Source organism: Trachinotus anak, unplaced genomic scaffold (assembly GCF_046630095.1).
Source record: "Trachinotus anak isolate AG129_WGS33_773 ecotype Australia unplaced genomic scaffold, CSIRO_AGI_Tana_v1 ptg000008l, whole genome shotgun sequence".
Taxonomy (NCBI): Eukaryota; Metazoa; Chordata; class Actinopteri; order Carangiformes; family Carangidae; genus Trachinotus; species Trachinotus anak.
The window spans coordinates 14,801,453-14,827,721 of record NW_027273859.1 but is presented as its reverse complement, the minus strand read 5'-3'; the positions used below and the strand labels follow the sequence as shown (position 1 = coordinate 14,827,721).

General features: G+C 39.9%; 2 protein-coding genes across 2 annotated transcripts in view; both read right to left on the bottom strand.

Moving 5' to 3' along the window:
* Nucleotides 1-1,592: 1,592 nt before the first annotated feature.
* On the bottom strand, nt 1,593-6,784 carry tmem119a (transmembrane protein 119a). The gene is made up of 2 exons (XM_071482916.1): nt 6,646-6,784; nt 1,593-3,929 (listed from the first exon to the last, which is right to left on the bottom strand). The coding sequence occupies exon 2, from the start codon at nt 3,912-3,914 to the stop codon at nt 3,168-3,170; it is 747 nt and encodes a 248-aa protein (XP_071339017.1). The 5' UTR covers nt 3,915-3,929; nt 6,646-6,784; the 3' UTR covers nt 1,593-3,167.
* Nucleotides 6,785-8,538: 1,754 nt separating this feature from the next.
* The window catches only part of coro1ca (coronin, actin binding protein, 1Ca), a 32,251-nt gene continuing 14,520 nt past the window's right edge, over nt 8,539-26,269 (bottom strand). The window contains exons 3-11 of the mRNA XM_071482914.1: nt 16,240-16,362; nt 14,619-14,748; nt 14,278-14,459; nt 13,768-13,887; nt 13,303-13,407; nt 13,031-13,176; nt 12,783-12,840; nt 12,389-12,631; nt 8,539-11,403 (exon numbers count right to left, since the gene is read on the bottom strand). Coding sequence (XP_071339015.1) covers nt 11,284-11,403; nt 12,389-12,631; nt 12,783-12,840; nt 13,031-13,176; nt 13,303-13,407; nt 13,768-13,887; nt 14,278-14,459; nt 14,619-14,748; nt 16,240-16,362 — 1,227 coding nt within the window. The 3' untranslated portion in view covers nt 8,539-11,283. The remainder of the gene's footprint in view (nt 11,404-12,388; nt 12,632-12,782; nt 12,841-13,030; nt 13,177-13,302; nt 13,408-13,767; nt 13,888-14,277; nt 14,460-14,618; nt 14,749-16,239; nt 16,363-26,269) is intronic.

Below are 26,269 nucleotides of genomic sequence, written 5' to 3'. Positions count from 1 at the left end.
CTTACTACCTTTTGCTGATGGTTTTGTAGACATTAGGAACCTAAGTAATTAGACTTCTAAGAAATGACTAAATTTGACTTGATTTAACTCAAATTGTAGCTGCAGAGCTGATGGTTTGTTACCCGTTATGAATCAATTCATAATGAGTTAACATTTATAACTAAGCTGATGGCTTACTAGAAAGTGACTTACCACCCAGACAGATTTCCACAGCCTGGCAAACCAAATATCTTTCCCATCACTAAATGATTTAATAACAATTTACGAAGCTGTTACTAACAACTTATAAAGTGTGACTTATTAGAAAGTGGTACCGATAAAGGAATAAAGGCCCGAGTGTTTACCATTCTTCTGTTCCTATATTATCAGCTCCTCCAAAGAGATGGGCAGGCATCTTTCCCCATGGTCCTCACACGATCCAGTGTCTCTCTAAAGATAACCACGGAGAATTCCAGGCAGATGCTCATCAAAGTTTAACGACAGCCTTAAGGTGCCGTGTTACCTATTCTGGATCCTCTTCATTCAAATTGATTGAGAGGCCTTATTGTCTGTCAGTATCAGACAGTGAAGAGAAGAGATACCGTGTTAAACAAAAGAAAAATAAAAAAGAAACAACAGGTTGAGGTTTCTAAAAGTCAAACAGACAGTGACTCTGGTGAACGTGCCCTGTGGGAGAGATGGCTGCTGAGTGGTCCTGTGGCCGTTGTGGTGGGAAGAGTGAAAGTGAAGGGGTAGTATTTTCTCGAATTATTTAGCACCTCATTGACAAAAGAGAAGGGAATTTGACTCTAGTGCAAGGCTCTGTCTGGGCTCACGTTTCAGCTGTCACAGGGTTACCTTTGCTTTTTAGCTGGTGTGCTGTCACCTTTGATGTTCGATCTTTGGCGATTTTGTGCTTCAGCCATTTTAGGAATAACTAATTACATTTTAATTCATTTTTAATTTTAGATATGGTCTGAATGTGGCCATATGGTAGATATAAAAGCATTAACATACATAGCATTAAATCAATATTTGTCCTGTTCACATGAGGGCAGTATTTTATTGCTTATTGAAAACAGAGAACAAAGAAGTTAAAGTTATTTGACTTTATGTTTGAACTTCATGAGAACAAATCAGTGCCTCCAAGATTTGTGCAGACAATACATGAGCTCTTGTTTTGAAGTGAAGGACTTGGTATGTATCTGGTTTACTGCTGCTGAAATATTTAAACAATCTTGTACAGTAGCCAGCGAAGGACAAAGGGGGCTCTCGTCATCTCCAGGCTCTGATACCTTCTGCAGTCCTTGTGTTTGGGTGTGATGGTGCCAGCTGCCTCACCACAGCCAGTCAGAAAGCTGCACATCCTGGGCTTGAAATGTGAAGTTAAAATACAGCGTGTGCCTCCACAGAGTGGACTTCACAAATATGACATTCTTGAGTGGAAGCAGTTCAAAATTACAGATTCCCAAGTTGTACATAATGTGCATGTAGCGAGCATCCTCTTTTTTTAGACCCTTCTCGCCTTTTCTAACCTTAGGCTTCTTGTGGTTCATCATGGCACTGCTTTTACTGATTTTTTCCTTGCTAAATTTTCAATAACGACAGAACCATCATTACCAACACTTTTATTAATCATAAGCGAAACAAAATTGTTATTTTGTAAACAATAAAACTGTCACTTACAGAGGAAGCATCTGTCTGGAAATATCTGAAGACAAAAATCAAATCTGAGGTTCAGCGGAAAAGAGTATTTCAACATGACAAAAATTCTGGCCCATAAATCACACAAACTGTATATCACATACTAATGATCAGAATCATGAACTTAAGTATTGGGAAAGGTGGTTGGATGATCTTCTCAAGTGCAATCTGGAATTTGAATCAAATAAAATCAGATAACTAAACCCCAAATATACACTTCTCTGCTTTTGATTTTTAAATACTTTCTTAGCCACCATGAGTCAAAGTTAAACGTGTTACACCAGCAAAACAGACCAACTATCTATCCCTGTACTCAAGTTTTTGACCCATTACAAATCATTACATTAAAAATAAAAATCATAATTTATCTTATACAGAAGTATTACGTATTTAGAAAAACTCAAACCTTTATTCACAAAGTTTTTATACCAAAAAAAAAAGCCTGTTTTTAACGTACATGCCAGTTGAAGGCAAATTAAAGGAAAATTATCAACCAAATAAATATGTAGACAAACAGATAGTAGATATGTGTATGTATTTATCTTCAGCTACCCAGAAATAGCACAGTTACAAATTGTACTTTTGGTATAAAGCTTTGTCAAATAGGTTCTTAAAGTAAAATACAATATGATATGATATGACATAAAATAACATTATGCAAACAGGTAAATATGAGTGTAAATATAAAGAGAATGTTTTCTTATTAAGTCCAACAACTCAAGTTCACTGGCATCTCACTTTGCTTTATTTACAGCACCAAAGATTTTTCTCTCTAAATGTCACACAGATTCAGCCAAAGGCTCTTAGCTGCTAAAAAGATGTCGTGGCGTACAGCAGGACAGACTGAGGAGATCCCTCTGTCTTGGCAGGCATATGGAGTAACACATTTCTGTATTAAAAACACGTTCATACTTAATATTTTCACCATTTCTATTTTGTTATTGTATTTTTAAGATATTGCTTTTTTTCATGTCTTTCTCCTCTTAAGAAAAAGAACAAAAAACTTGTATTTCGTGAAGTGATGCAACCTCAATAGCACATTGGTTTGATGTTAGGCTGTTGAGAATTGGTTGTTCTGCAATCACTGATAAAGCCAAAGGACCGACCACTTCAACAAATCGACAGCCCTGCCCACATCTTAATCTCAACATGAATCAGAAATGTACAGACGTGCTTGGAGATGTCTGTAACATTTTTAGACTTGTGCAAACACATTTGAGTGTTTGCTTTCTGTCCACATATCTTCTGTCCTGTTCTGTTTTCCTTTTCTTTTTTAATGTAGCACGTCATATTTCTATGTGTTTGGATTTTTATGTTTCAAAGATTGGTCATTTTTCATATGAGGCAGGAGCTTCAATTAAATATTTTTCCCTCTTTAAAAAGCTCTTTCAATTAAAAGACGTTAGACACATTTTTTTTTTTTTTTTTTTATGTCATGGTTGAGACATTTCACTTATTTTGCCATTAAGATCCTTGGTCATGGCCTAGTGATGGACCTTTTTCAGATGGCAGGTGCAGACTGGCTGACTGGAGCTGGTGCTGGGGCTGGAGCTCTGCTGCACCTCCTCCCTGTGCTTTGACTGCTCTTTGTGCTTCGGCTCTTCTCTCCGCTTTTCCACCTCCTCTGCCTCCCGGACCTTTCTGACCTCTTGGCGAGGAGATGACCTGACATCTCTCCCTTTCTCTCCCACCAGAGCCTTAGAGGGCATGCGCAGGTTCTTGGGGGAAGCCATGCTCTGAGTCTGGACCCTCTTGACGTGGTCGACGGCGTAAGGCCTCTCCTGGAGCTCGCTTGAACTCTTGCTTCCACCAGTTTTATCTGCCATGTACTTCCTGGGTGGGTGAGGAGGGGGCTTGTAGGCCTCCAGCTTGCGCTTATGACTCATTGCAGAGGCACAGCATATGATGAAGACCATGACGATGAGAAGAGAGGTCACGACGATGATTATGAGCAAATTCTGCTGCAGGAAATCCACCACTCGGCTCAGGACAAAGTCCTTCAGGCGGATCATGGTGGTGGTGATGGTGTTGGTGAGGGTGGGAGCTCCAGTAGCAGTGGTGATGTGAACAGGTGCTCTGGTGGAGAAAGAGATTGGGAAAAGAAGCTCCAGCTCTGCGTCACCACTGCCGTCCATGGATGCGTTGTAGAACATAGGAGCAGAGTGACACACACTACACCACAGAGAGAGCAGGGTCACACAGGTGACGTGGAGAACCAGGTGAGACGTCATCTTGTCTTCTGAGTCCTGCAATAACAACAACAGGCTGGTTTTAATCCAGGATCAGAAAAAAGTGAATGTTCAGAGCTGATCTTTAGGAATCCACTAACACTGTGGTTTGATGCAACGTTAAAATAAATAAAAGATTATGCGCGTTAATTGTAATGATAGAACATGTAGTAATTAGTTTATCTTAGCATAAGGACTGGAAACAGGGGGAGGCAGCCAGCCTGGCTCTGTCCAAAGGTAACAATCTGCCCAAGAGCAGCTCTGAAGCTCATTGATGAACACATTCAGTCTTGTTCGTTTAATCCACAAACTAACAGAAAAGTAAAGATGAAAAGTCGTGGTTATTTGGGGAGATATGGGCTGTCTCCAGCTTTCAGAGCCAGGGCAAATGTTTCCCCGTGCTTCCAGTCTTTGTGCTAAGCTAAGCTAATTGCCTTCTGGCTCTACACATTAAAAGTACAGGCCTGAGAATGGTATCATCTAACTCTTGCCAAGAAAACAAACCTTTTTTTTTCCCCAAAAGTGAAGCAAGGTCACATACTGTATGTGAGTTTTTGGCAGTTCAACTAAAGACATTGTTTCCCTTTCAGATGTTTCCACGTGAATGGTTTGGAGGCCTGGAGATAACACTATCCAATACTTCACAGCGGTAATAAGCGAAGATTACAGAAAAGTCAGTTAAGAGTAAACTTATTTTTTGTTGCAGACACGTTTGCAATATTTTTTATCATCTTTCAACCCCTCAGATTTTTCTTGCTACCTGTTGAACTGACACTAACTGGTGTCAAGCAGTATCTCATGCAGCATTGACATACTGATAAAATAACAGTGTTCTAAGGGCTGCTTATATCTGAGTAACTCCAGTATCCATCTTGACTCATGCTTTTCTAGGTTTTCTGCTGTTCTCCGTCTTGCACCAGATCTATTTTAGCAGGCAGCAGAGTAGCCATTACTTATTTGGGGTGGAGACGGTGAGTTTGGTGCTGGAGGCCTTATAATTTGTATAGAGAGGGCGGCCACCCATTCACCACACCAAAGCCAGTAGGAAGCTATATACCAGTGGGAGCACAGAGGCGTGGGAGACCTGTGGCTGTGGCCTCTATATTTACACTGGGCACCAGCTGCTGTACACCAGCCCACAGCAGCTCAGACCTGATGAAGATATTTCTGCCTCCAGGGAAACCTGCATTTACTTACAGTACAACTGACTAAATAAACTTCCCGATCAAATTTTTCCATTATTCTGTCTCCATCTCAATGTGAAGTCAAGCTTTAACAAAGAAAACACAAATCTTTGGTGCAGAGTTCAGTCTGTTACCAATTAAAAACGTGTTGAACCTATAACACAGTGTGTAATTACACGGTGCTGAACTGTGAAGACAAGCTTCTAATCAGCATCATGCTATGGAGAACCTGCTGCCGCTCTGTTTCACACTGTACGTAGTGTATGTTCGAACCCCCACCCTGTGTGGTCGAACATGCACTACGTGCTCTGCTGGACCAGATGGTAGGCTGGGTCTTCATCCTTGGATGTACAGCTATAGGACAGCACTGCCCTTCGAATCCCCATAATTACAGCCATAATTACATTTCCCGTGTTTTGCCGCAGGGTCGACATTACCTTTGACTGAAGGCCATCCAGACACTGAATTGCAATTAATCTATTTCATGACATCCCCATGAGTGTCTTTAAATTTACAAAAAGCTTTTACCACACTGTGTAAGTTTGCTCAGCTAAGACCTATTGAAATATTCTCACACCATCTTTTTATGGCTGCATATTTCAAATGGAAATGTCCTGCATGTCTCGGCTGTTTACACAAAATTCAGTCTCAGCTAAAAATAAAAGTAAAAGTAAATAATGTTTTAACAATGCTTGGCCAGACAATGGTGGAGGCACGGGAAAAAAATTAAACCATCTCAAAACATAAAACCTAATTACTTTAAACACTCCAAACTACAGGTCATATCTCTGAGAGTGAGAAAAAAAAAACAAAAACAAAAACAAAACAAAAAAAACCCCTGAAGATTAGTATTGGATAAAAGTCAATCATGTAATTTATATTTAGATTAAGAACAACGTCTAATGTTGGCCAGGGAGGAATAAGTACCTTAATGAAGTCAAAGGAGTAATAACACAGTGTAAAATATATATTACCAGTAAAAGTTCAGCATTAAAAATCTTATGCTAATAAAAGAAAACATATAATTGAGAAAATGTAAAAAGTATCAAAAGGAAAAGTACTGACGCAGAAAAATGACCTCTGTGAGTTACAATTTTATACATCATATTATTTGATTATTATTACAGTTGTGGAGATGAAGCAAACTCTAGTTAGCAGAAGTTTTATCTGTCACAATGCATCTTCTTTTAAAATCTAATCATATGTTTTGCACGTTAAATCCCAACCTGCAAATTAACTAATGCTGTGAAATAAATGTAATGGAGTAAAAAGTACAATATTTCCAGATAAAATATGATGGAATATAAATATAAAATCAAAGAAATTGATTGAGAAATTGAGAAATATGTTCCTAAAAGTAGTAGTTTTATCTCTCCAGGCCTCTAAAACCCGTTCATGTACTCTACATGTAAAAGACAGAAAACTTAAAATACAAGAAAACTTAACATATGAACCAAATGGATTATAAAATCTGACACTTACCGAACATATTGTCAGACTGGACACACAGATGGACCTTAAATTCATAACAAATCGAAATATATACTCACAGAATGTGTTATCCTTGGTTTCTCTTCAGCTCAATGCAGTGCAGAAGACAGAGAGGAAAAAAGGGGGGAGACAGTAACGAGAGGAAAGTAAGAATGAAAGAGTGTTTCCGAGCGTTCGCCCTCCCTGCTATGTTATACTGAGAGATTTTTTCACTGAGGTCTAAAAAGTCTCCTTACTGCAAACTGATGTTCAGCCCTCTATTTTCAGCCTCTCCTCCCTCTTTCGCAACCTCCCATCCTTAGTCTTCATCCTCCTGCTCCAATGAAGCAGTTACTTGGGACTAGACATTTTTACTCTACAGTTTTTATGAATTATTATGGAGAGAACAGCCATGTAGAAGTAACCCCGTGCATAATGACATATTAAAGTGCATAGATAAATGAAAAACATACGTCTGTAGAAATGATCTTTATTTGGAATAAAAGTGCAATTTAGCAGAATATGTGTGAAAACATTAAAAGCTTGACCCATTAAACTGACAGACACAGTTTAACCTGGGCTTTCTGCTTTAAAACTGCTGGCAAGAACGACCTGGAAAGACACTGCAGTTGGTACAACAGACCCATGTTTCAGGGAAATGGGTATTTCTGTACTTGGCGGGGCGAGTCTGAAGACTTCTCTGCCTCCCACTGAGTCCTCTCTAATTTAGTCCACGTTGATTACAGCCTGTCGCTACAGGGCACACAAGACCAGCACAGAGAGAAAGCACCCTTTTCATCCCAAAACATATGTACAGAGCGAACATATAAACTTCATGGTCTTTCAGGAGCACTTATCTCTGGATATGTCTCTAAATATGCAAGGGATCTATTTAAGCTGCTCATGTCTCCTTTCTTATTTTATTCAGTTATTTTGACAGACGTGTGAGATGTTGATATCATAGTTGGTCAGCAGTGAAGAAGGTGACAATTAACAAGACTAGAGGGGATAAAAGTATGTGTCAAAATGTTTGTGGGGAACTTTGTTTTCAAACATTCATTTCTTTTTTTTTTTTAATGTTTCAGCTTCATCAAGTGTTTCAGTTTGTGGGGGCAGTATGGAAAACTAGGAGAGATTCTTCATAGCAGCGTGGTATTTCTATGCTTCACACTTTGTTGTATCTGCCATTACAGCACTCAAATAGCTTTGTGACTCACAATAGTTCTGTGTTTGGTTATTTTTGGCGGTTCAGGCACAATAATAAATATAGCCGCACAATAAATCAGCAAAGCAAAACAATACTGTGCAAAGTATAATCTCTGCTCTCCTTTCAACTAACGACAGGGTTCCCACACCTTCTTAAACATCAAGTTCAAGGGCTTTCCAGGCCCAGTTTGCTCAAATTCAGGACCAAACATGGTAAAGTTTGAGACACAGCTCAAGGTTAATTACAATTACAACACTAAGATTTTTTATTATGAGAATGAACTCACAGACAACAATAAAGAGACAGGTTTGAATGTGTGAACAGTTATTAGTGGTGCTGTTACAGAGATGACAAACTGTGTGGCCTCTTGCAGACATCAGCACTGCCTATTTACTAACGTTAATCTGCCAGTATCGATGATTTTCATTTAAATATGTGTTTAAGTCACTGTCTGTTGTTGAACTCGGTGTGTGGTGTGACCTGCACGTAAAATCACAAGGAACAGGAGTCCCCAACATAAAGATACTGACAAACCTGTAATTATTACCATAGGTGTTGTCAAAGATAACGAAACTGGTCTTGGAGATTGCAACTTTACGTTAAAAAAAAAAAAAATCCAACAAACAAAATTTCAATTTCTAATTTTACACAGCCTTATCCTTTGCAGATTTTTCAGTAAGGATAACATATCCAAACACACCAATGACTGAATGAAAAAGATACACCAACAAATCAACATTTGCAAATTCAAAACTGCACAATGAGCCCGTTTTAAAAATTCTTTATTAAGTTTTCTTATAATCAATGTTTGATACTTGAAGCATGAATAATGAACAAAAATGCTGAGCAGACCTCCACATGAGGCTTCATCCTGGTTCCTTTTTGTCTGATTTTCTTTCTTGATATTCATACGACCTCCAATATAACAGAGGTTCTGTTGTCTCATGATGCATTATGGCAAGGTGCAGGGAACACAGACAAGGGGAAACATTTATAACCCACCTCCCTTACAAATACCCTCTTCAGCACAACCACAAAACAAAAATGAAATTAAAAAAAAAAAAAAAAAAAAATTACAGAAAATATGGTCATGTTATTTACACAACTTTCACTCATTTTTCTAGACCTTAATTACAAACATACATCTATCTTTCAACTGCACATTTCTCCAACCTACAGTGTCCCTTTGGATTGCTATTCACTACAACTCCTCAAAACGTAGCTCTCGTGCCAACAGTGCTATAAAGAATCCAGAGTGGCAGTCTGATATACAAGACAGGGCAGTATAATTTGTGTCAGAGCCACATTGCTATAGCACTCTGTAGATTTCCAGTCACTAATATTCTAAGACTCACTGTTCAAATTGCATCTTGAAGCCACAGTGACTGAAAAAGCTGTGCGTTCAGCCGACAGCTTCTTAGTTTGACATCTTTTTTTTTTTTCTTTTTTTCTTTTTATGTTTTGAATACCCGTACCGAGGTGGAAAGTGTCAAAATGTCAGGGGCATGATGCTTCTAACAAACCCCGACCAGTAATGCTGCCTGGTGTATTGTGGGATGTCATCCAGGTGGCCAACATACAGTACTTTAGGAACAGGGTCTTTGAACATAGCGTTTGCACTAAATATAGCACCTCAAAGTGGTTTTAAATCCGGGCACCTATCAACTCTTCCATTTACTACACAAATCTACTCACAAAACAGTCCCCTACAAACACTTCCATGGTCACCTCTATGGCACTTTCAGGTCTTTACAGTGGTAACAATTATTGAAGGCAAATAACAGACTGAACCCGTCTCAGCTTCCTACTGGGAAACAAATCTACAACATCAAGAAAATAGAGCTTTTCTCATAGTAAAACAGCTCAGACTGGACAATTAAACGGTTGCTTGTTTTTGAAGTAACTAAACTGAATGGGGGAATCTGAGAAATAACCATTAAAAAAACCCAGAAGTGGAAGTGCTAAGAGGGATATAAGCACAGCTGGAACAAGAAACAGGCTAAAATTAACAGTGAACTATTTGATTCATCCAGGTTAGAGCCAAGTCTTGGACAATCTACTCAGAGTCCATTTCATAACAACCCACCCGAGAAGAAACAGAGCAGGAACATCCATAGTGACAGGTACCAAAAAGGCCAAAAACATGAGGCACATATTCACACACAATCTTGGCCTTAAAGGTCGATCATGAACAGTTTCTGTAGTGATCTCCAGTTTTATCACCAGATGGTTTTAAATAGTCATGTGAATGTGTGATTACTTGCTGTCATTTCATATCAATTCCTGTTTGATTTGTATAGAAAACACAAATCTGAGATGACATATACTGCAAAGGAACAGTGACAAAAAATAATCCCACTACACTTGACTACACTTGTGTGTTGGGCTAACCCGTGAATTCTAAACAATGAGGTTGGTGACTGAACCTCTCACAAAAACAAAGAAGGGCTGACAGACAATTTTCTGCAGAATGGCTGAAAATCCACGAAGATGGTCTTTTTCATGGGCAGCACATAAAATGTCACAATAATAACCAACCAGTGTAACTGAGTCACTATAGTAGAGTCTTTACAGATTGAGGAATGTTATAGGAGCATTTTTTCCCTCACACCAAGAAGAGCCAATCAATCAGATTTGTGGAATGTATTTGTCATTTTCTCCAATAAGCACACAGTGCATGTTAATGAAGCACAAGACACAAAGGAATGCATGTTTAAATGGACTAGTGTCCACAGTCAGAATGATGGGAAGCAACAGGAATGGAAAATAAAGCAGAAAGCAGGTATTAATTTGTGCAGCCTTAACACAGACAGAAGGAATTTGTTATACATGATTTATCTGAGGGCTTGGTGTAGACTGTGGCAGCTAAATGTGTCTTCAGTCAGAATTTATTTCCTTACAGAGTGTTGGCATGTCAATCTTTATTTTCTAACGATTCAAATCATTTTAATTTCGTAGTAGTTCTTCTTGTATAACCAGTCTCCTGCAGTGAGCTTCCCCGTTTGTATTTTTAATATTCCCATAACAGAGAGAAAGAAATACTGTTAAGGAGGTGTAAACAAAATTTCAATTTTGGCAAAATTTTGGAGTATGGTAACATGGAACACTGATACCTATCTAAAAAAATATTTGGGTCTACAATAGTAAATGGGAGCAGCTGACATTGCAATTTCTTGGTCATTATTCTAAAACAAAAAGAATTATGTAAGACCTTTTTATACAAGTAGACAAAATAAAAAAATGACTGCCACAGAATAAAAGGAGTAGAGTCCTTTGTCACCAAAAAGCAAGAATATTTTCTGCTAAATTTGCCACACGTCCTTCTTATTCCACCTGTGTTAAACTGAGGGTCGGGGGCTGGCTAAGAAAAAGTTCATCTGGAATGTTGCTAGGGATTGTTGCTGGGCAGGACTCAGACAAAACACTGTCACACTGAGATAGGCAGTGACCGGTCCTGCCCACCCCCCAGCCAAAGAACGTCCTGAATTGTAGCGGGTTGGGTATAGGGTCTTTAAATGGCAATTTTGGACATTTGCTCTTCAAGGTTGATGATTCGCTTCTCCTGACTGCTGACCAGGTCCTTGAGGGATTTGATTTCTTTCAAGATCTCCTCCAGCTTGGCTTCAGATTTCTGTGGGAGACACAAGAGACAATTTAGACTTTTTGCAATGTTTGTACATGTTGATATCACAATACTGCTGCAGCCACCACACATTTGGACCAATGTGAAACCTAGCATATGTCTCAATAGCAATTAAGACACCACCTGTGTCAAAAGCGCTCCAAACAGTCTTGGACTGCCAAAGTGGCAGGGTCTGGTACTCTGAGGGTTAACATGCTATGCCAGCACTGGAGCCAAATGGGCCGTGATTACAGAGCAGAACTGCAGAGAGACGCATGGGCTGGGTCCCAGGCAGGAGGCTGTGTTGTGGGTGAGGTGCGGCAGGACGCCCAGCAGCAGGCGCCCAGAGCAGCAGCAGACCCCTCAGTTTGTGGGTCAGAGAGTGGGTTGAACAACATTTACAAACCACCTCATGAAGACAGCTAGGAATCTGCCCTGCTTCTTCCACATACAATTTGTCTGTCTAACACTATAAGCTCCAGAGAGTTGGCTACAAAGAGACGAGGCCAGCGATGAGGGCCATTAATGACTGAGATGGAGGTGGGAGTGAGGAGGACAGACACTGATCTCTGATGATGTCTAAGTGTAATAGTATTAACTGTTTAATGTCTATTATCATAACAGGGATTTCTTGTTGGAGAATCAGAACTTAGACAATTATTAATCTAAATAAATACTACAATTTATATAAAAACACAGCTGAAAAATGTGTCATGTCCACTTAGTCTACAATGCAGTCTAAAACTGGGATTATTAACTGATCAACAAAAGGATTAAACAGCAACAATTTGATTGATTATTTATTGAGAGTAATTTTTTAAAGCAATGATAAATATTTTCTCATCTCCTCACTTTTGTTATTTGATAGTGAAATGAATAACTTCAGTTCTGGACTGTTGGTTTCAAAACACAAACTATATAAAAGTTTATATAAAGGGGAAATTGTGCTGCGCTACATTTATCAGACACTCTGGGGGGTTAGAAAAATACTCACAATCGATGGAGTGGGGGAGGCAGACTTGTTGGCAGGGCTTGAGTTCTCTGTGTTCTTGGTCACCTTGTTGTCCAAAATGTTCTTTTTGACCACCTTGAACTCACGGTTCTTGCCCGGGACATAGCCGTTCTTGAGGGAGATGAGTATGGGGTCTCCATTCTTGCCCTCAAACCACTCCTCAGCCTCCAGGGCAGGGTCTGGTCCAGCTGTGTCTGGGTACAAGTCATCCTGGAACAAGTCCGACTGAAGGGAAAGTAAAGAGTGACAAGCTGTAAGGAAAAGTCTATAACCAACACATTGTAAGACAAGGTCTCACTACACTGCCTGTGATTCAACAAGCAGATTGGTGGTGTACTGGCTGCATGCTAAGTGGTCACTTTAGATGAAGACTCACCTTTCTAGGCACAGTCATCACGATAGGCTCGCACTTCCTTTCATGCAGTTTATAGAACCTGGAAACAGACAAATTCAAACCAATTACCCACAAGTTAGTGAATTATGAAACAAAAATAAACACAACTGTCCCCAGTGAGATTAGTGATTATGTTCTGCCTCCTAGTGGTGGAGCTTGGTACTTGTGAATGTGAATTCTACCATCAGAGATGATGATGATGATCAGCCGTACAACTTAGTTTAGCTTACCTTGCAATTTCGCACTTATTGACATCAAGGCCCCTCTTGGGCATGTAGCCCATGCCCCTCTGAGGCTCCTTGGTGGCAAAGGTGTTGAGGAAGTGAACATACGGAGCCTCATCTGTGATTTCAAAGTAACGGATGCTGCTGTCACCCTGTCAAGAAACAAATAAGTGTTTTATTTCTGTAGTCACCTATGTGGAAATCAAATTTACACATCCAACTTTGCATGTTATAATAATGCTTAATTTGATTATTGAGTGTTTAAAAGGTGAACTTACCTTCCCACAGAGGTAAACAACGTTGGTGTCTGGGTCATAGAACGGCAAGAGCACTCCATTGCTGGTGTCCATCTCATTAACAGTCATAGGCTCCTCCATGTTTTGCTGGGGAACAAAAGTATAATGGTAAATCAGAATTCTGTCAAAGAGAGACTACAAATACAGAAAAGGAAAAAAAGGTAATGACCTTCAAAAAACAGGTAGAAGTGGTTGTACTTTTAATAGCTGCGGATAATGTAGCAGATTCCATAATAATAAAGTTGTGAATAGTGGTTTCATTTATACTGTTGGCATAAAGTAAAAATGCATTCTCTGAACTATCTTAAGACTGAGGTGTAAATCAACAATTGCAACTTCATCTTCCAAGACCTACAATTTACATAAACTGAATATTGCAAGTGTGAAATGTAGAAGCCATAATCATTGAACAGAGGTAGTGCAGTCAGCATTCATGAAGCAGCTTACCGTGTTCCAGAGGGCTAGCTGTCTCTCACTCATGCGGCTGAAACCTGTGGTGAGGACGTTGCCATCAGACAGGAAAATGGCCCTCATAGGTCGAGCGCCCTCATGTGCCTTCTCCTTCTCCTGTGAAGTATAGTTTATAGGTCAACATGACGCATGTGTGCCAAAAACAGTTTATTATGTCCACTATTACTTTAAGTTTTGCTTCTGATTGCTAATTCTACACTCCTAGTCAATTTGTATTGTCCCGCAACTCCTGTGTTAATGTCTTTAGACTATTCTTATTCTGTTGTCCTCTTGCAAATCACAGTGTAAGCTCTACTTCTAGATAAATAGCAACACAAACTCTATTATTCGGTTTAAATTTAATTGTTTTTACTTGTTTCCTTCTGAGGGTCAGACTCCTCTACACAGCAGCACAACAACCAAGATGCTGAAGCCAGGTGTTCGCACCACATCTCACATAATGCAGATACAATTGAACAAACAAGGAATTCTTTGAAAACTTCTTACAGCAACAATCATCTCCTTGCGGGGGTCGATGACACGGATCGCCTTGTCCTTGCAGGCGGTGCAGATGAGGCTACCGTTGCGGTTCCAGCACACATTGTAAATGACATCAGGGTGCATGTCCTCCAGGGTGATCATGGCCTCACCTGTGCCCACGTTCCAGATGACGATCTGGTTGTCACAACCTTTGGAAAGAGCAAAGTCAAGCAGAAGATCAAAGTCACACACTGTTTTGTGTTTGCTATAGTTTGAAGATTAGTGTTCAAACTGAATTTCAGCAAGCTTTGAGGACAGCTGGATTTCAGCAACATTTTCAGGTTCAAGGACACAGAGAGAGTTTTTACCTGCACTAAGAAGGACATTGCGTGCTGTTGGATGCCATGTGATGATCCCAACGCGCTTGGAGTGGCCCTCTAGTACCACCACTGGCTCAGACATGGAAGTGACAAGGCCATTCTCAGGAATCTGCCACACCTGTAGAGGACATCAACAGGACAGTGGTCAGGACCAAAAAAAGGACAGGAATAAAGGAGACTTTCATTTTCACCAATGTGTTTAACAAAATGTAATTGTCAACCCCTAAGTGTCAACTATTACTGCATAACAGACACCAATAAATTGTAGTTACCAAACTAAACCTGAAGGGGGCAGCAGCAATTCAGAATTCAGTGGCAAACGACAGGATATGATTCCCAAACAGATGGGACATACAGTCATATTTAAAAGAACGCAGTAAGGTTTGTTAGTATCCAAACAAAATTTGTCCATATCTTAATAAAATGACCAGTATGCAGGCTACACTTACTTGACAACTCAAAGAGTTAACTTAGTGGTGTACTCCTGACACAAGCAGGAAAACACATGAGGGAAAGTCTGATTATAATGCTGGGAGGTAAGACCAGAAATGCATATCACTGCATTGTTACAATATCTGAGATAATTATACACATAACAATATTTATATTTTTCACTCATAACTTTATTAAAAAGTTGTTTAAATGCTGTATAATACTATGGGGTGGCAATTACCGATGCTTTGAATTTAAGTCATTATCTCTCTAATATTTGGGTTTAATTCATACTTGATGGGAATGCATTGCACCAAAAAGCTGACACTGTGTGTGACATGTGCTGCAAGGAATGCTGAAAAATCCTTCAAATTGGCAAAAGACTTTTTTGGTGATAAACTGTTGCTTATATTACCATTTCTGGCATCAGCTGTCACCTTGCATATCTTACTAATTATCAGTTTTTTGCTCAACCCATCACAGTACCACTACTATTTTAAGTAGGATCTGTCTTCATTAAATCAACCACTTTTTTTCAGCATGCTAATACATTTTATAGTACAAGCAAAAAGGTGAACATATGCTCACGTGTTTTAAATGTCTTACATAATGTGACAATTAAAATCCATTCCTTCCTGTAAGTAATGGTATAGCAATGTTCACATCATGGTGCAAAACTCTGTCTGTGTCTAGACTGTGAACTAAATATACCAAATATCACAAAGAGCAGAACCACTCATAGTTCCTGTCTCCATTACATGGATTACACTTCTGCAAACATGAAATAAATATAAATTAACATTGATTCAGGGTGGGTATAACAGGAAGTCAGAATTTTCAGGTGAGGAAGTGGTAGCCACCTAAACAGGCAGCACGCTCATCTCGGCTTTTCACGGCCCAAATAAGGACATATGGAGGAAAGTAGGACTAGAGTCTCAAAAAAAGTCAGTGACCTCAGCTCAATAAACAGCAAAATCATTTCCCAGCTCTGATTCCTACAACACATATTTGAGCCTAATCTAATCCAGAGGGTGAGGTCTGCACCCATCTCTGAGTTACAACAGTCCTGCCTTTCGCAATAAAAGCATGTAGGCTCTTGTCACTTATTAGCTCAAGAATGTGCGATGCTGATCCCTCAATTAAGAGACTTGAGTTCAGGTGTACAGGAAAACCTTACCATCACTGTGCAGTCCTCAGAGCCACTGGCAATGACCTGATCATTGTGGGGGCACCAGTCAATGTCTAACACCGGGCCTGTGTGACCACACACTGTGGGGTAAGATTTGTCAATGCGTCCCGTCTGTAAAGACAAAGATAAACAACACAGGGTAATGAGATTAGTCTTAGTCTGGACCTGCTTAGAGAACATTGTCCATGCTGGAGGAGTGAGCATGTTTTGAAACAGGACAATTACAGTATAATCCTAAATCCCACCTGCAAATTTAATCTCTCTCTCTCTCTCTCTCTCTCTCTCTCTCTCTCTCTCTCTCATCTTAGGAAAGGCGCTTAAACAGATTTATTTTAAAATGAAATTACATGCAAGTAACACAATCTGAGAGGAAGTACTACATTTTCAACATTGTAAAGATCATAATGAAGGCAGACAGAGGCAGACTCAGAACTGGGTCTATACATAAATGAGTTTTGAGGTTTTCTTTGGATGTGATTACAATAAACACATGTTGTCAGAACATTGAGGGGAAAGTGCTGAAGCCTAACATGCATTCTACAAATCAATTTTAAAGATTTAAGTCTCCTTACATGGTTCAATGATAAAGTATGAGCACAGAAAAGACCAAACATTACTGTCTAATGCCAGAGAATCATCAGTCTTGGTTTGTCCAACCATAGTTCAGCCAAAAAAGAGGCTTGGCTTTATTGCCATTACATAGAAGCAAAGTAAGATTAGATTTGGCCCCTATTGGACCACCCACAGTAATTAAAGAAAGCTATTAGTGGTGACATCATTATACAGTAGACACATGGCAACAGACCATCTCCTTACTTTAAATTGTAACCCTGAATCAAACACTAAACTGTGCTCAGAATAGAAAGCTACAAATGAATTTCTGACGCACACAAACACACTAAGGACCTCCAGTTATACCGTGCATCCTTCTCTATCCTCCTAAAACCAGCCTGCAGCTACATTTGACCTCTGAACCCTACAAGCCAGGAGCCCCAGGTGCTCTCTCTACGTGGTGAGGTGACTTGGCAAACCCATGCTGTAGTGCCTGGGGTGCCTGAGACACACCCTAGTCTGTGAGGACTCAGAATACCACTGCAGGGCCAGAGAAATGATGTCACTTACTGTGGAAAGAGACGTGCTGCAGCCCTATATAAAGCATGATGGCTTCCCTAACACAAAAAAAGAAAAGAATCACTCACTGCCCACAGCTATTCTGCCATTATACTGGAAATAGCAACAATAATTGGTTGAGAACAACCACTAACTCTAAGAACTGCATATTCAGTAATGAGTAAGAGGTACAACCAAAACTAGGATTAAACCTCATGAGAACACAACTCAAAGCAATTACTAATGTTAATCCAAACAATAGATTTAAGATCCCCTACCATTGTGCACTAAACAGTTACACATTATGCTGAGGTGATTTACAAGTGATTTATGTCAGTATATTCCAAACAAATTGGAGATCACACAAGCAAAATGGCATGTTTTGACTAATAAGAAGCACTGCATTCGACATCAGTTGGTATAGTGTATCCAGACTGGCCAAATTAGTTTTACACTGACACAATTTTTTTTAAATTTTTTTTTTTTTTTTTTAAACCAGCCACAATACGCTGCAACAAGCAACTGCATGTTATGTAATTGTTTGCCTTTCTTCAGTGGCCCCAGGGACCTGTTTTTTCCAGTCTATTTATTGTTTCAAAAGGTAATTCTGAATCATGTCTTCTCCCACTGCAACTTTCAGATCCTCAGATGTCAGACAAACTTGACATCACAGATCCTCATTATACTAGTTTTTACTTGCAGCATTGCATTCAACAGCACTTTAACAACAAGACAAATAATTAATTGCATTTGTCAAACAGATGTGGGGTGTACTGGCAAGAACTGCATGTCACTTTAGTCAGTGAGCCCTGGCTACAAAAAGCAGGGCTACTGATGTGAACAGTCACAGTCTCAAAGTTCTAAACAGACCAAGCTCACCCCAAATTGTAAATTATGGCTTTTCTAGCCAAATGATTACATATGTCTTAAAGCTTTCAAAAGGACAGAAATGTCAGAGAGATAAATACAGTAAGCAGTGATGACTCTTACTGCAATTTACTGTCTGTAGTACACACTGGCTATGCTCAGAATTTCAAATGAGCGGAAAATAAAGAAAGGTATCGAGTTTTGCAGCAAACAGTTCCTCTTCACATTTTCAATTTTGGAACAAAACACAGTAAGAAACAAAAACCCAGAAGCATGCAGAGGATGGCGGTTTGGGCCTTGGAGCGACAGTCCAATCCAGGATATGAGTGTCATGTTGCTCAAGCATTCTTGCTCTTAGACATTTCTCTTTGCTACAGCAGATAATGCAGCCTAGCCGAGTAGACTTCGAGCCTGCTGCTATTACAGTGAACATCCACAGTGGTGTGGCTGATATCACCAAGTAACATGATTCATATCTCAGAGGTCTCATATTCAGTCAGATGCAACAGATGCACAAGGTCAGTACAGTCCTTGAGTGGCTGGACATCCATACAAATCACAGTATGTGACTCTGTGCTAGATGAAAATATTAGGCCTGTAACCATGCAGTCACCTGACTGACACAGAGTTGGGCTGTGACACATACTCCAGCTCCAAGTTTAGTGATCAAAGTCCAGTGTATGTGAGAATGTACTCTGTGTGAGTGTACGTGTAGTATGTGAAAATCACAAGATCTTGTCTAAACCTCACCCTGACTGCTGAACACGCCCTGAAATCTACCCTTAAGCAGAGTGTAAAGAAAGCAGACTTTGACACTGCTGTCAACAGGAATCTATGAGCCACCATCAGGTATCAGATAACATTAGATATGAGACTGCTGACCTCTCCTATGCAGCTGAGTGTATTTTTAAAATTTTGCTTTCATTTAGTAAATCACACATTTAAAAAAATTCATTACCAGACAGACATGGTATCTGTGTATATTAATTTTATCACAGAGATTTATATCACAATTTAGTTAAGACTATTCTTGCACTCCCTGAAGTCAGCAGAAACAGGATGTAAAGCAGGAAGTACACAGACTGATGACCAGGTGTAGCAACAAGAACATAAACAAACTGATCACAGAGATAAGACGAGCCAACCATTACGAGTTATGCGCCACTACACTTAAGCTTTCATTTTGACTTCTACAAAATTAACAGATTCAAAGTATAATGAATCGCGTTCAGTCAAGCTAAAAAAAATTTAATGCCCACAAAGAACATCACCCTGAGTAATACTATCGTTAAACAAGTCCTGTCATGTAAAACTGTTACTACCATTTCAACATAATTTAGGGCTGTGCCCTTTTTTCTTTTCTGACACCAAGTACTTATGGTACATTATCCATATGGGTGGATGTTATACAATGAATTAACACTTAATGAAACACTGTTAAATTATATTCACATAACTTGTTTTATGCTTTAAACTAACACATTCAACTGTGCTCCAGAATTGCAGCAGATGTTATAGTTTATGTATAAGAAAAAAAGGGAGGAGACTGTGACCTGGGCATGTTAGAATATTATCACTGTTTACTGCACATGCACAGTCAAATCTCATTCATCTGAACCTCAGAGTTCAGTTTGGACTTCAGGCAGACCGTGCAGTGCTGTGAACGTGTTGGCTTCATTATCAATGAGGAGTTTAAAGATACACTTTTCTTGCATGCAATTAGAAGCATGTAAACAGAACATTTATGATAAGCATACATCCATGTTTTCTGTCTGTATTTGCAGAAAGCTTGGTTGTCAGAGCCCACAGGATTAAGACCACCAACATTAGCAATCAGCATTTAAACCTCAGCACATCACACATTTTAACTCCAGTGCAGACATATTGTGACATTACCTCTAACATAAGTTTCCAAAAATTTTCCATCAACACTATTTAATCATCAGAATAAGTTAAAAATAAATAGATAAAATAAAAATAAATAAATAAATCATAGCTGTTACAGTTGACTGGTGTCAACAAAGCCCGAAACACTTGAGTTAAGCTGCGGAGCTCGACCTCCTGATCAACCCGGGCAGGGCAGAGGACAGTTCGACAGTTCGACCAGAGAGACGCGTTCTTTACATTCCACACCTCGGCCCCAGGGAGCTTTGGTATGTGTATGGCTAATGAGAGCAAGAGGGCTGCTAGGGTGTCAAATATAGCACCCTTTGAGGTGTTAATGGTGTTTGTGTCTGATATGATATATGATTAGGAATACCAGGGTCTGAAGAGTGAAACAAGTGGATCTTGCCTCAAGCCTCCATAAACATCTGATAACATGATACACAAGGCAGGAATGCTGTTTGTATGAAGTAAGACCACTGTAATTGTTAGCACTGCCAATTTAGAGTTTAACTGAAAACAACAACCAAAACTGCACACAAGTTAGCTCATAACACCAGCTCACTGCAGTGGGATCAGTTGTGGAGATGGGTAAACCTATGGCATTCACCCCTCTGCCCCTTTTGGAAATGCAGCCCTTTAGGCTAATGTGCAAGCCTAAATTTGTCTCAAAATGTGACTTGTTCATTGAAGCATGTACCAGAACGCCATGTACCAACAACAAGCTTAATTAGATGTCACTCAGGAGAGGCAGATACAGGGATATAAATCAGACAAATGAATCACAAAGGGATGAACCATCCTTGAGCTGGGTCAGACTGTTTAATGGTACTTACATTTTAAAGTAAATTTATGTAACTGCTTACTCAGACTATAGAAAATTGTAAAATAAGAAAGATAGGGACAGGACAAGGAAGAGTTGCCAAACCAAGCCAATTAGCTACTTGTGCATTTCCTGTTTGTGGCAATTTCAACCTTGTGCAGAATATAAAACATCTTGACAGGAAATAGTTCAACTCCTCCGCAGAATCAGCTGCTGCCCACCTCTCCTCTTATTTGAGCACAGGAAAACATACAGTGTGTTATATTAAGTGCAACATAAAACTGACAAAAAGCTACCATATGTTGCATAAACACTATGGTAATGAAAGAGCTACTTACAGTGAAGCCAGCTAGCAAGCTAACATCAACACATGGGAGTAGGTGTTAAGGTTTTATCAATTCTGATTCTCCTTCAAGTTTTATCAAATCCAGGTATCAATTACTTTGACTGAAAAAATTAAGTAGTTTAAAGGAAAACCACCTTTGATTTTGGCAGATTTAACCTGCCATACATTTTTACTTAGTGCTTTGAATAACCCACTGGAGAAGATTCCTCATGTTTTGCAATCAGATCCAAGGTTTGCAAAGTATATAAAGATCTTGGACCTTGGCAGACAGGTGAAGAGTTATGTAGGAGTGTTGGTAACATCAGACTTTCACAACACTGCTCAAAAAAGGCTCTAACAGACTAAACCAGCCAAGCAAGAAAATCATCTCCAAGGCAACCAGCCTACAGGTATAGGAAACGTGCTTAGCAAGACATACATCTTGAGCATCTTTTTGTCCAGAACAAGAAAAAAAACAAACAAACAAAACAACACCCACACCGACAGCAATGGGCTAAACTCAGCAGCTGAATACCTAACATGTCCATAACTACACTACAGACATTTGTATCCTTCGAGAGGAATGTGTGACGCCTAGAAAACAACCAGTTGCATAGCAACAAGTAAGGCTGCAGAAAATGAGAGTGAATCACACAGCGATAGATACAAAGCACAACACTGAAACACAAGAAAATGGATGAACAACATTCTCTGAAGGCAAAAGAGGACATTCTTTTCATTCACACAAGAGGCCAGCACACTTCATTTCCTTGCAGCTCAACATGTGATTCACACATGCACACCACTAAAGGGTCCTCCATGCCTGCTGTCCAGTGCTGCTCATAGCTCCATGGAAATTTCCACTTTAACAAGTGTCTGCATCTGTATGGTTGAGACAAACAGCTAAGGCAGTAGCAGCAGTAGTACTGTCACACCCTGAGCCTTTTCTTAAGATTTACAACCTCTGTATGATAGGGCAGAAACAATACAACGCCACACTACAGACTGAGTGGAAATCTAAGATGTAGCTGGACAGATTAAGTAGACATAACTATACAGATATACACTGTAGATATACTGTAGTACAGTACATTTCTTTGATGATTTCAAATGATTAGTATCTTAAACAAGTCCACTATCTAGCAAAAAAATTTATTATCAGTGTCCAAGTGCTCCTGCAGTCCAAGATATTTGCTAACAGGCCACTGTCGTCATAGTCTCAAGGCATCATTAGTTAGCAGGTGGTTACTGATGACAGAGAAAAACATATTTCCAGTATGTCTAGGGTCATAGCAATTAGATTCAACAAAGTACTTTCATATACTTTAAGCAGACATCTAGAGAGAATCAGGGGGGGTCATTAACTTCTGTCATCTCTTTGATGAGACTGCCATGAATAGATATTGTATTCCCTTGTAAAGGATGGCCTCTGTCCACAGTGTCTCCATAGCTTCCTACTGTCTCCCCACTGCATGCTGTGATACAGTCCAGCACCTGTGGTGTGAAAAAAATCAACTGGAGAAACAGACAGCATATGAAAGAAGATATATTTTGAAACATATCGAAGACAACCCAACTGAAAAGATTATTTTGCAATTTTGTCTGCCAGATCGGTGCATTCATGTGCAACCAGTCAGTTTGTGAATGAATTGCTCTTTTGCAGCTGACATTTAATGCATGAAATGGCTGAGAATGGCACTGTACACACCATCACCATTAAAAAGCATCATAGCTTTGTTCTAAGGTTCACAGCTACAAAAAAAAAAAAAAAAAAAAAGGTCTGGTTTATTTAATAAAGCTATCAGGGCTCACAGCTCTATATTAATAGATTATAAATATTATTCAGTAATCCAGCAATTAAAACTGATTATATTAAAATAATTATTTAAATGTGGCACTTTCACACAGTGAATGACTCTGTGACAGAGACAACATCTGACTTCAACCTAGTTCTCTCATCTTGGCCGCTCTTCATATTTCAGCCTATCCCAGAATTCACATGTGTACCGACACTGCATGAAGCAGCCAATGGCAGGGCAGGGAGGAAATGGTCTTGGAAGGCTGTCAGGCAGGGAGCAGTGAATGACCATATATGGTAAAATCTGCAGTCAGCAGGACTGAGCGGCAGAAGCGGCAAAGGCAGAGGCGACTGAGCAGTATAGAGGTCTTGGAACTCAAGCTGACCAAAGTATGGGGAAAGACCCTGGATATCATGCACACAAGTATTTTTTGTGTGAAGACACAGAATGCAGCTTAGTTAGCAGCCAATCTAGTGTATGGAAGACAGAACAGAAATAATGTGTCACTGTGCACACACCCCAGAATTACTAACAGCAAAGGTTGAGCACTGGATGAATGGTGCATTGAGGGATTGAATCCAAATCAAACACACACTCCACATCTGATCGTTCTTTCTGCACAGAGGCAGTGTTTGAAGCACTAACGTGGAACATGCCTTCTACATTAGACAATACACTATCTGGTGTTAAGGCTGAAGTTTAGGTCACATTTACTAAGAAATAGACAAAAGAGGAAACTAAAGATGCTAACAATTGACAAAGTGACTTACACACACGGAAAATAAAGATGCTGATGGCTAAAACAGGATAGAAAGCATGGAACTTTTCACAAGGTCATGCGTTGATAAATCAAATAAGACATTTTCTAGTAAAGGGATATAAATCAAAACAACTGTAATGTTTAACTGAGACTTCCCTCCTCTTATGCTGAGTAGACAGAGAGGAATTATAAGGAATTTTTCAGTGAACACTTGCTAGCTACTGCATTCACTCCCACAGCTTCCTTCATATGGAAATCAGGGAATAAATTAGCAGGCATCCAGCTAAGAAAGAGAAAGGGGGAGATTGAAAGCATGAGGGAAGGGAATGACATGTGTTGAGCAGGACATCTGATGCCCTCTCTATAAATCCCTGTGTTCTGACAGGAGGAAGCAACAATACTCATGGCTGTGCTGAGTCACGGAGGCCTGCCACACTAACCTCACCCTAGTGAGTCACACAAAGACCAGCTCCATTGGTTGACTGCTCAAAACGAAGCTAAGACCTCAGGTCAGGTCACAGATCCACAACATCAACCTCTGAACTCTAGAAGATGCTTTTCCATCCACTTCCAGACACATACAATTGTGACAAATAATAGATTTGCCTGAATATAAGCAGAGGGAGTACAGTGCTTTTTTGAGGGAGTCACCTACCACTATTGCGTCACTACAACAAAGACGGTGCACAGTTGCATATGGTTTAATTGTGAAGGGGGAGCATCATCACACTTCTGCCTCCCCCCAGTCCAAGTGTGGTAATGACAAAGGGCTGTGCTGGGAGTAAGCATAGGACAAAGGGCCTGAGCAGCTGGCTGCCCACAGAGACCGGGAGCAACACAGCATAGGCAGATGGGTTAGCCGGACAGATGCACCCCCACATTAGAAAAGGGGAAGGGGTATGAGGGTGGGGGCATTTATGGGATGTCTGTCCCTGCAACAAAATGAAATGAGACCCAAGTGATTCAAATATCAACTGTCCCTCAATCAGGCAAAGTATTTTATCCACAAGGCTGAGCTGAGTGTCTCAGAAGCTAATAAAGTAAAACAGACACTTTGCATGCTGATTCACTTAGAAATTAGTTTAAACAATTTCTAACTAAGCAGCAACATCATAATCTTTTTTTATAATTCTATTTATTAGAAATGATCTCAGGTGCTGAGAGTACCTCTGTAATACTGATCCACTGCAGTGCGGTCTAGTCATACCATTTGCAAGAACAGACTCGCCCCACTTTTGAGACCTGCATTGCCAGCTGAGGCTATACTGAGATTTCCAGATGGACCTGCTTTGTCAGAAAAATTCATTTGAGAATAGTGTGGTGATAAATTCCAAAAATAGATGTTAATCGCAAATAAGTTAAACGAGGAAAGCCCATTAATTTGAGATCTGAAATTAATGTTATTTCTATGTCCCAGTAGCTGACTTTCTTCTTTAAGCTAAACCTTAAAATTAAAAAAAACTAAAAATCACACTGTCCAAAGTCATAACATACATATGCAACACACTACAATTCTTAAATAACATGGTATTTCCCCTACGGCTCCAGCTTCTCAATGCAAGGCCTGTAGAAAGGAGGAAAACGCTATATCTGAAGGATTAGTCTGTGTCACGCCTGCCAGTTTGAATGTGGGAAGATCTAAAAATCAAGAGAGCTTTTTTTAATCTTTCACTTAAGGAAATTGCCTGAGGTTTGCTCTGTACATAAAGACCTCAGTCTCCCACCACTTTTTAATTCAGTAGTGAAAGTAGACTTTGTTCAACAGACACACCATTACTGTATTGGGACATGGCATGCAGAGGGCAGCTCATTCAAACACAGACAAAGAGAGGAGGGCAGGAGGAGTGTGAAACCAGTCGAGCTCGCAGCCCACCTCCAGTACAGGCGCTGTACTCAATGAGGTGCTGAGAGGTGTAAGCTATGTGATGACAGGCCCAAGGATCGGTCCCCTATGCTAGAGTCTTGTCAGATGACATAGCAGTGTACTGGTACTAATTACAGGCCCAGGTTAGATCTGTCAACAGTATTGCAGTACTTATGTCACTCATGGTGTCAGGACCTGCCACTCGGCAAATGCTTGGAGCTGCCAAACAGAAACAGCAGCAGCCAGCAATTCAACACTATCAACCATAATGGCACCGTTAAACTCTCTGGGGGACATGCCAGAGCACTCTGGCCTCTATTGCACCTTAATTAGACCAATTATGACAGAAGGGTTAAAACAAAAGAGCGGTATAGTCACCGAGCTAACTTGTTTACAGCCAAACACTCTTCAAACACTGTCTTGCCCAACCCAAGAGTAATTCTAGTTGAAGTGGAGCGATTCCTTATATGGAGGCTAGAATCAGGAGACTGTTCACTCCAGGGCTTTGGAGTAGTTTCTGTTGTACACATGAGGGTGTGTTAAACAGCCTGCTGGTAAACATTAATCCCAAGGTACACCGACATGT

Coding starts and splice junctions, on each gene's coding strand:
- tmem119a (XM_071482916.1), bottom strand. CDS start 3,914: ATGACGTCTCACCTGGTTCTCCACGTCACCTGTGTGACCCTGCTCTCT.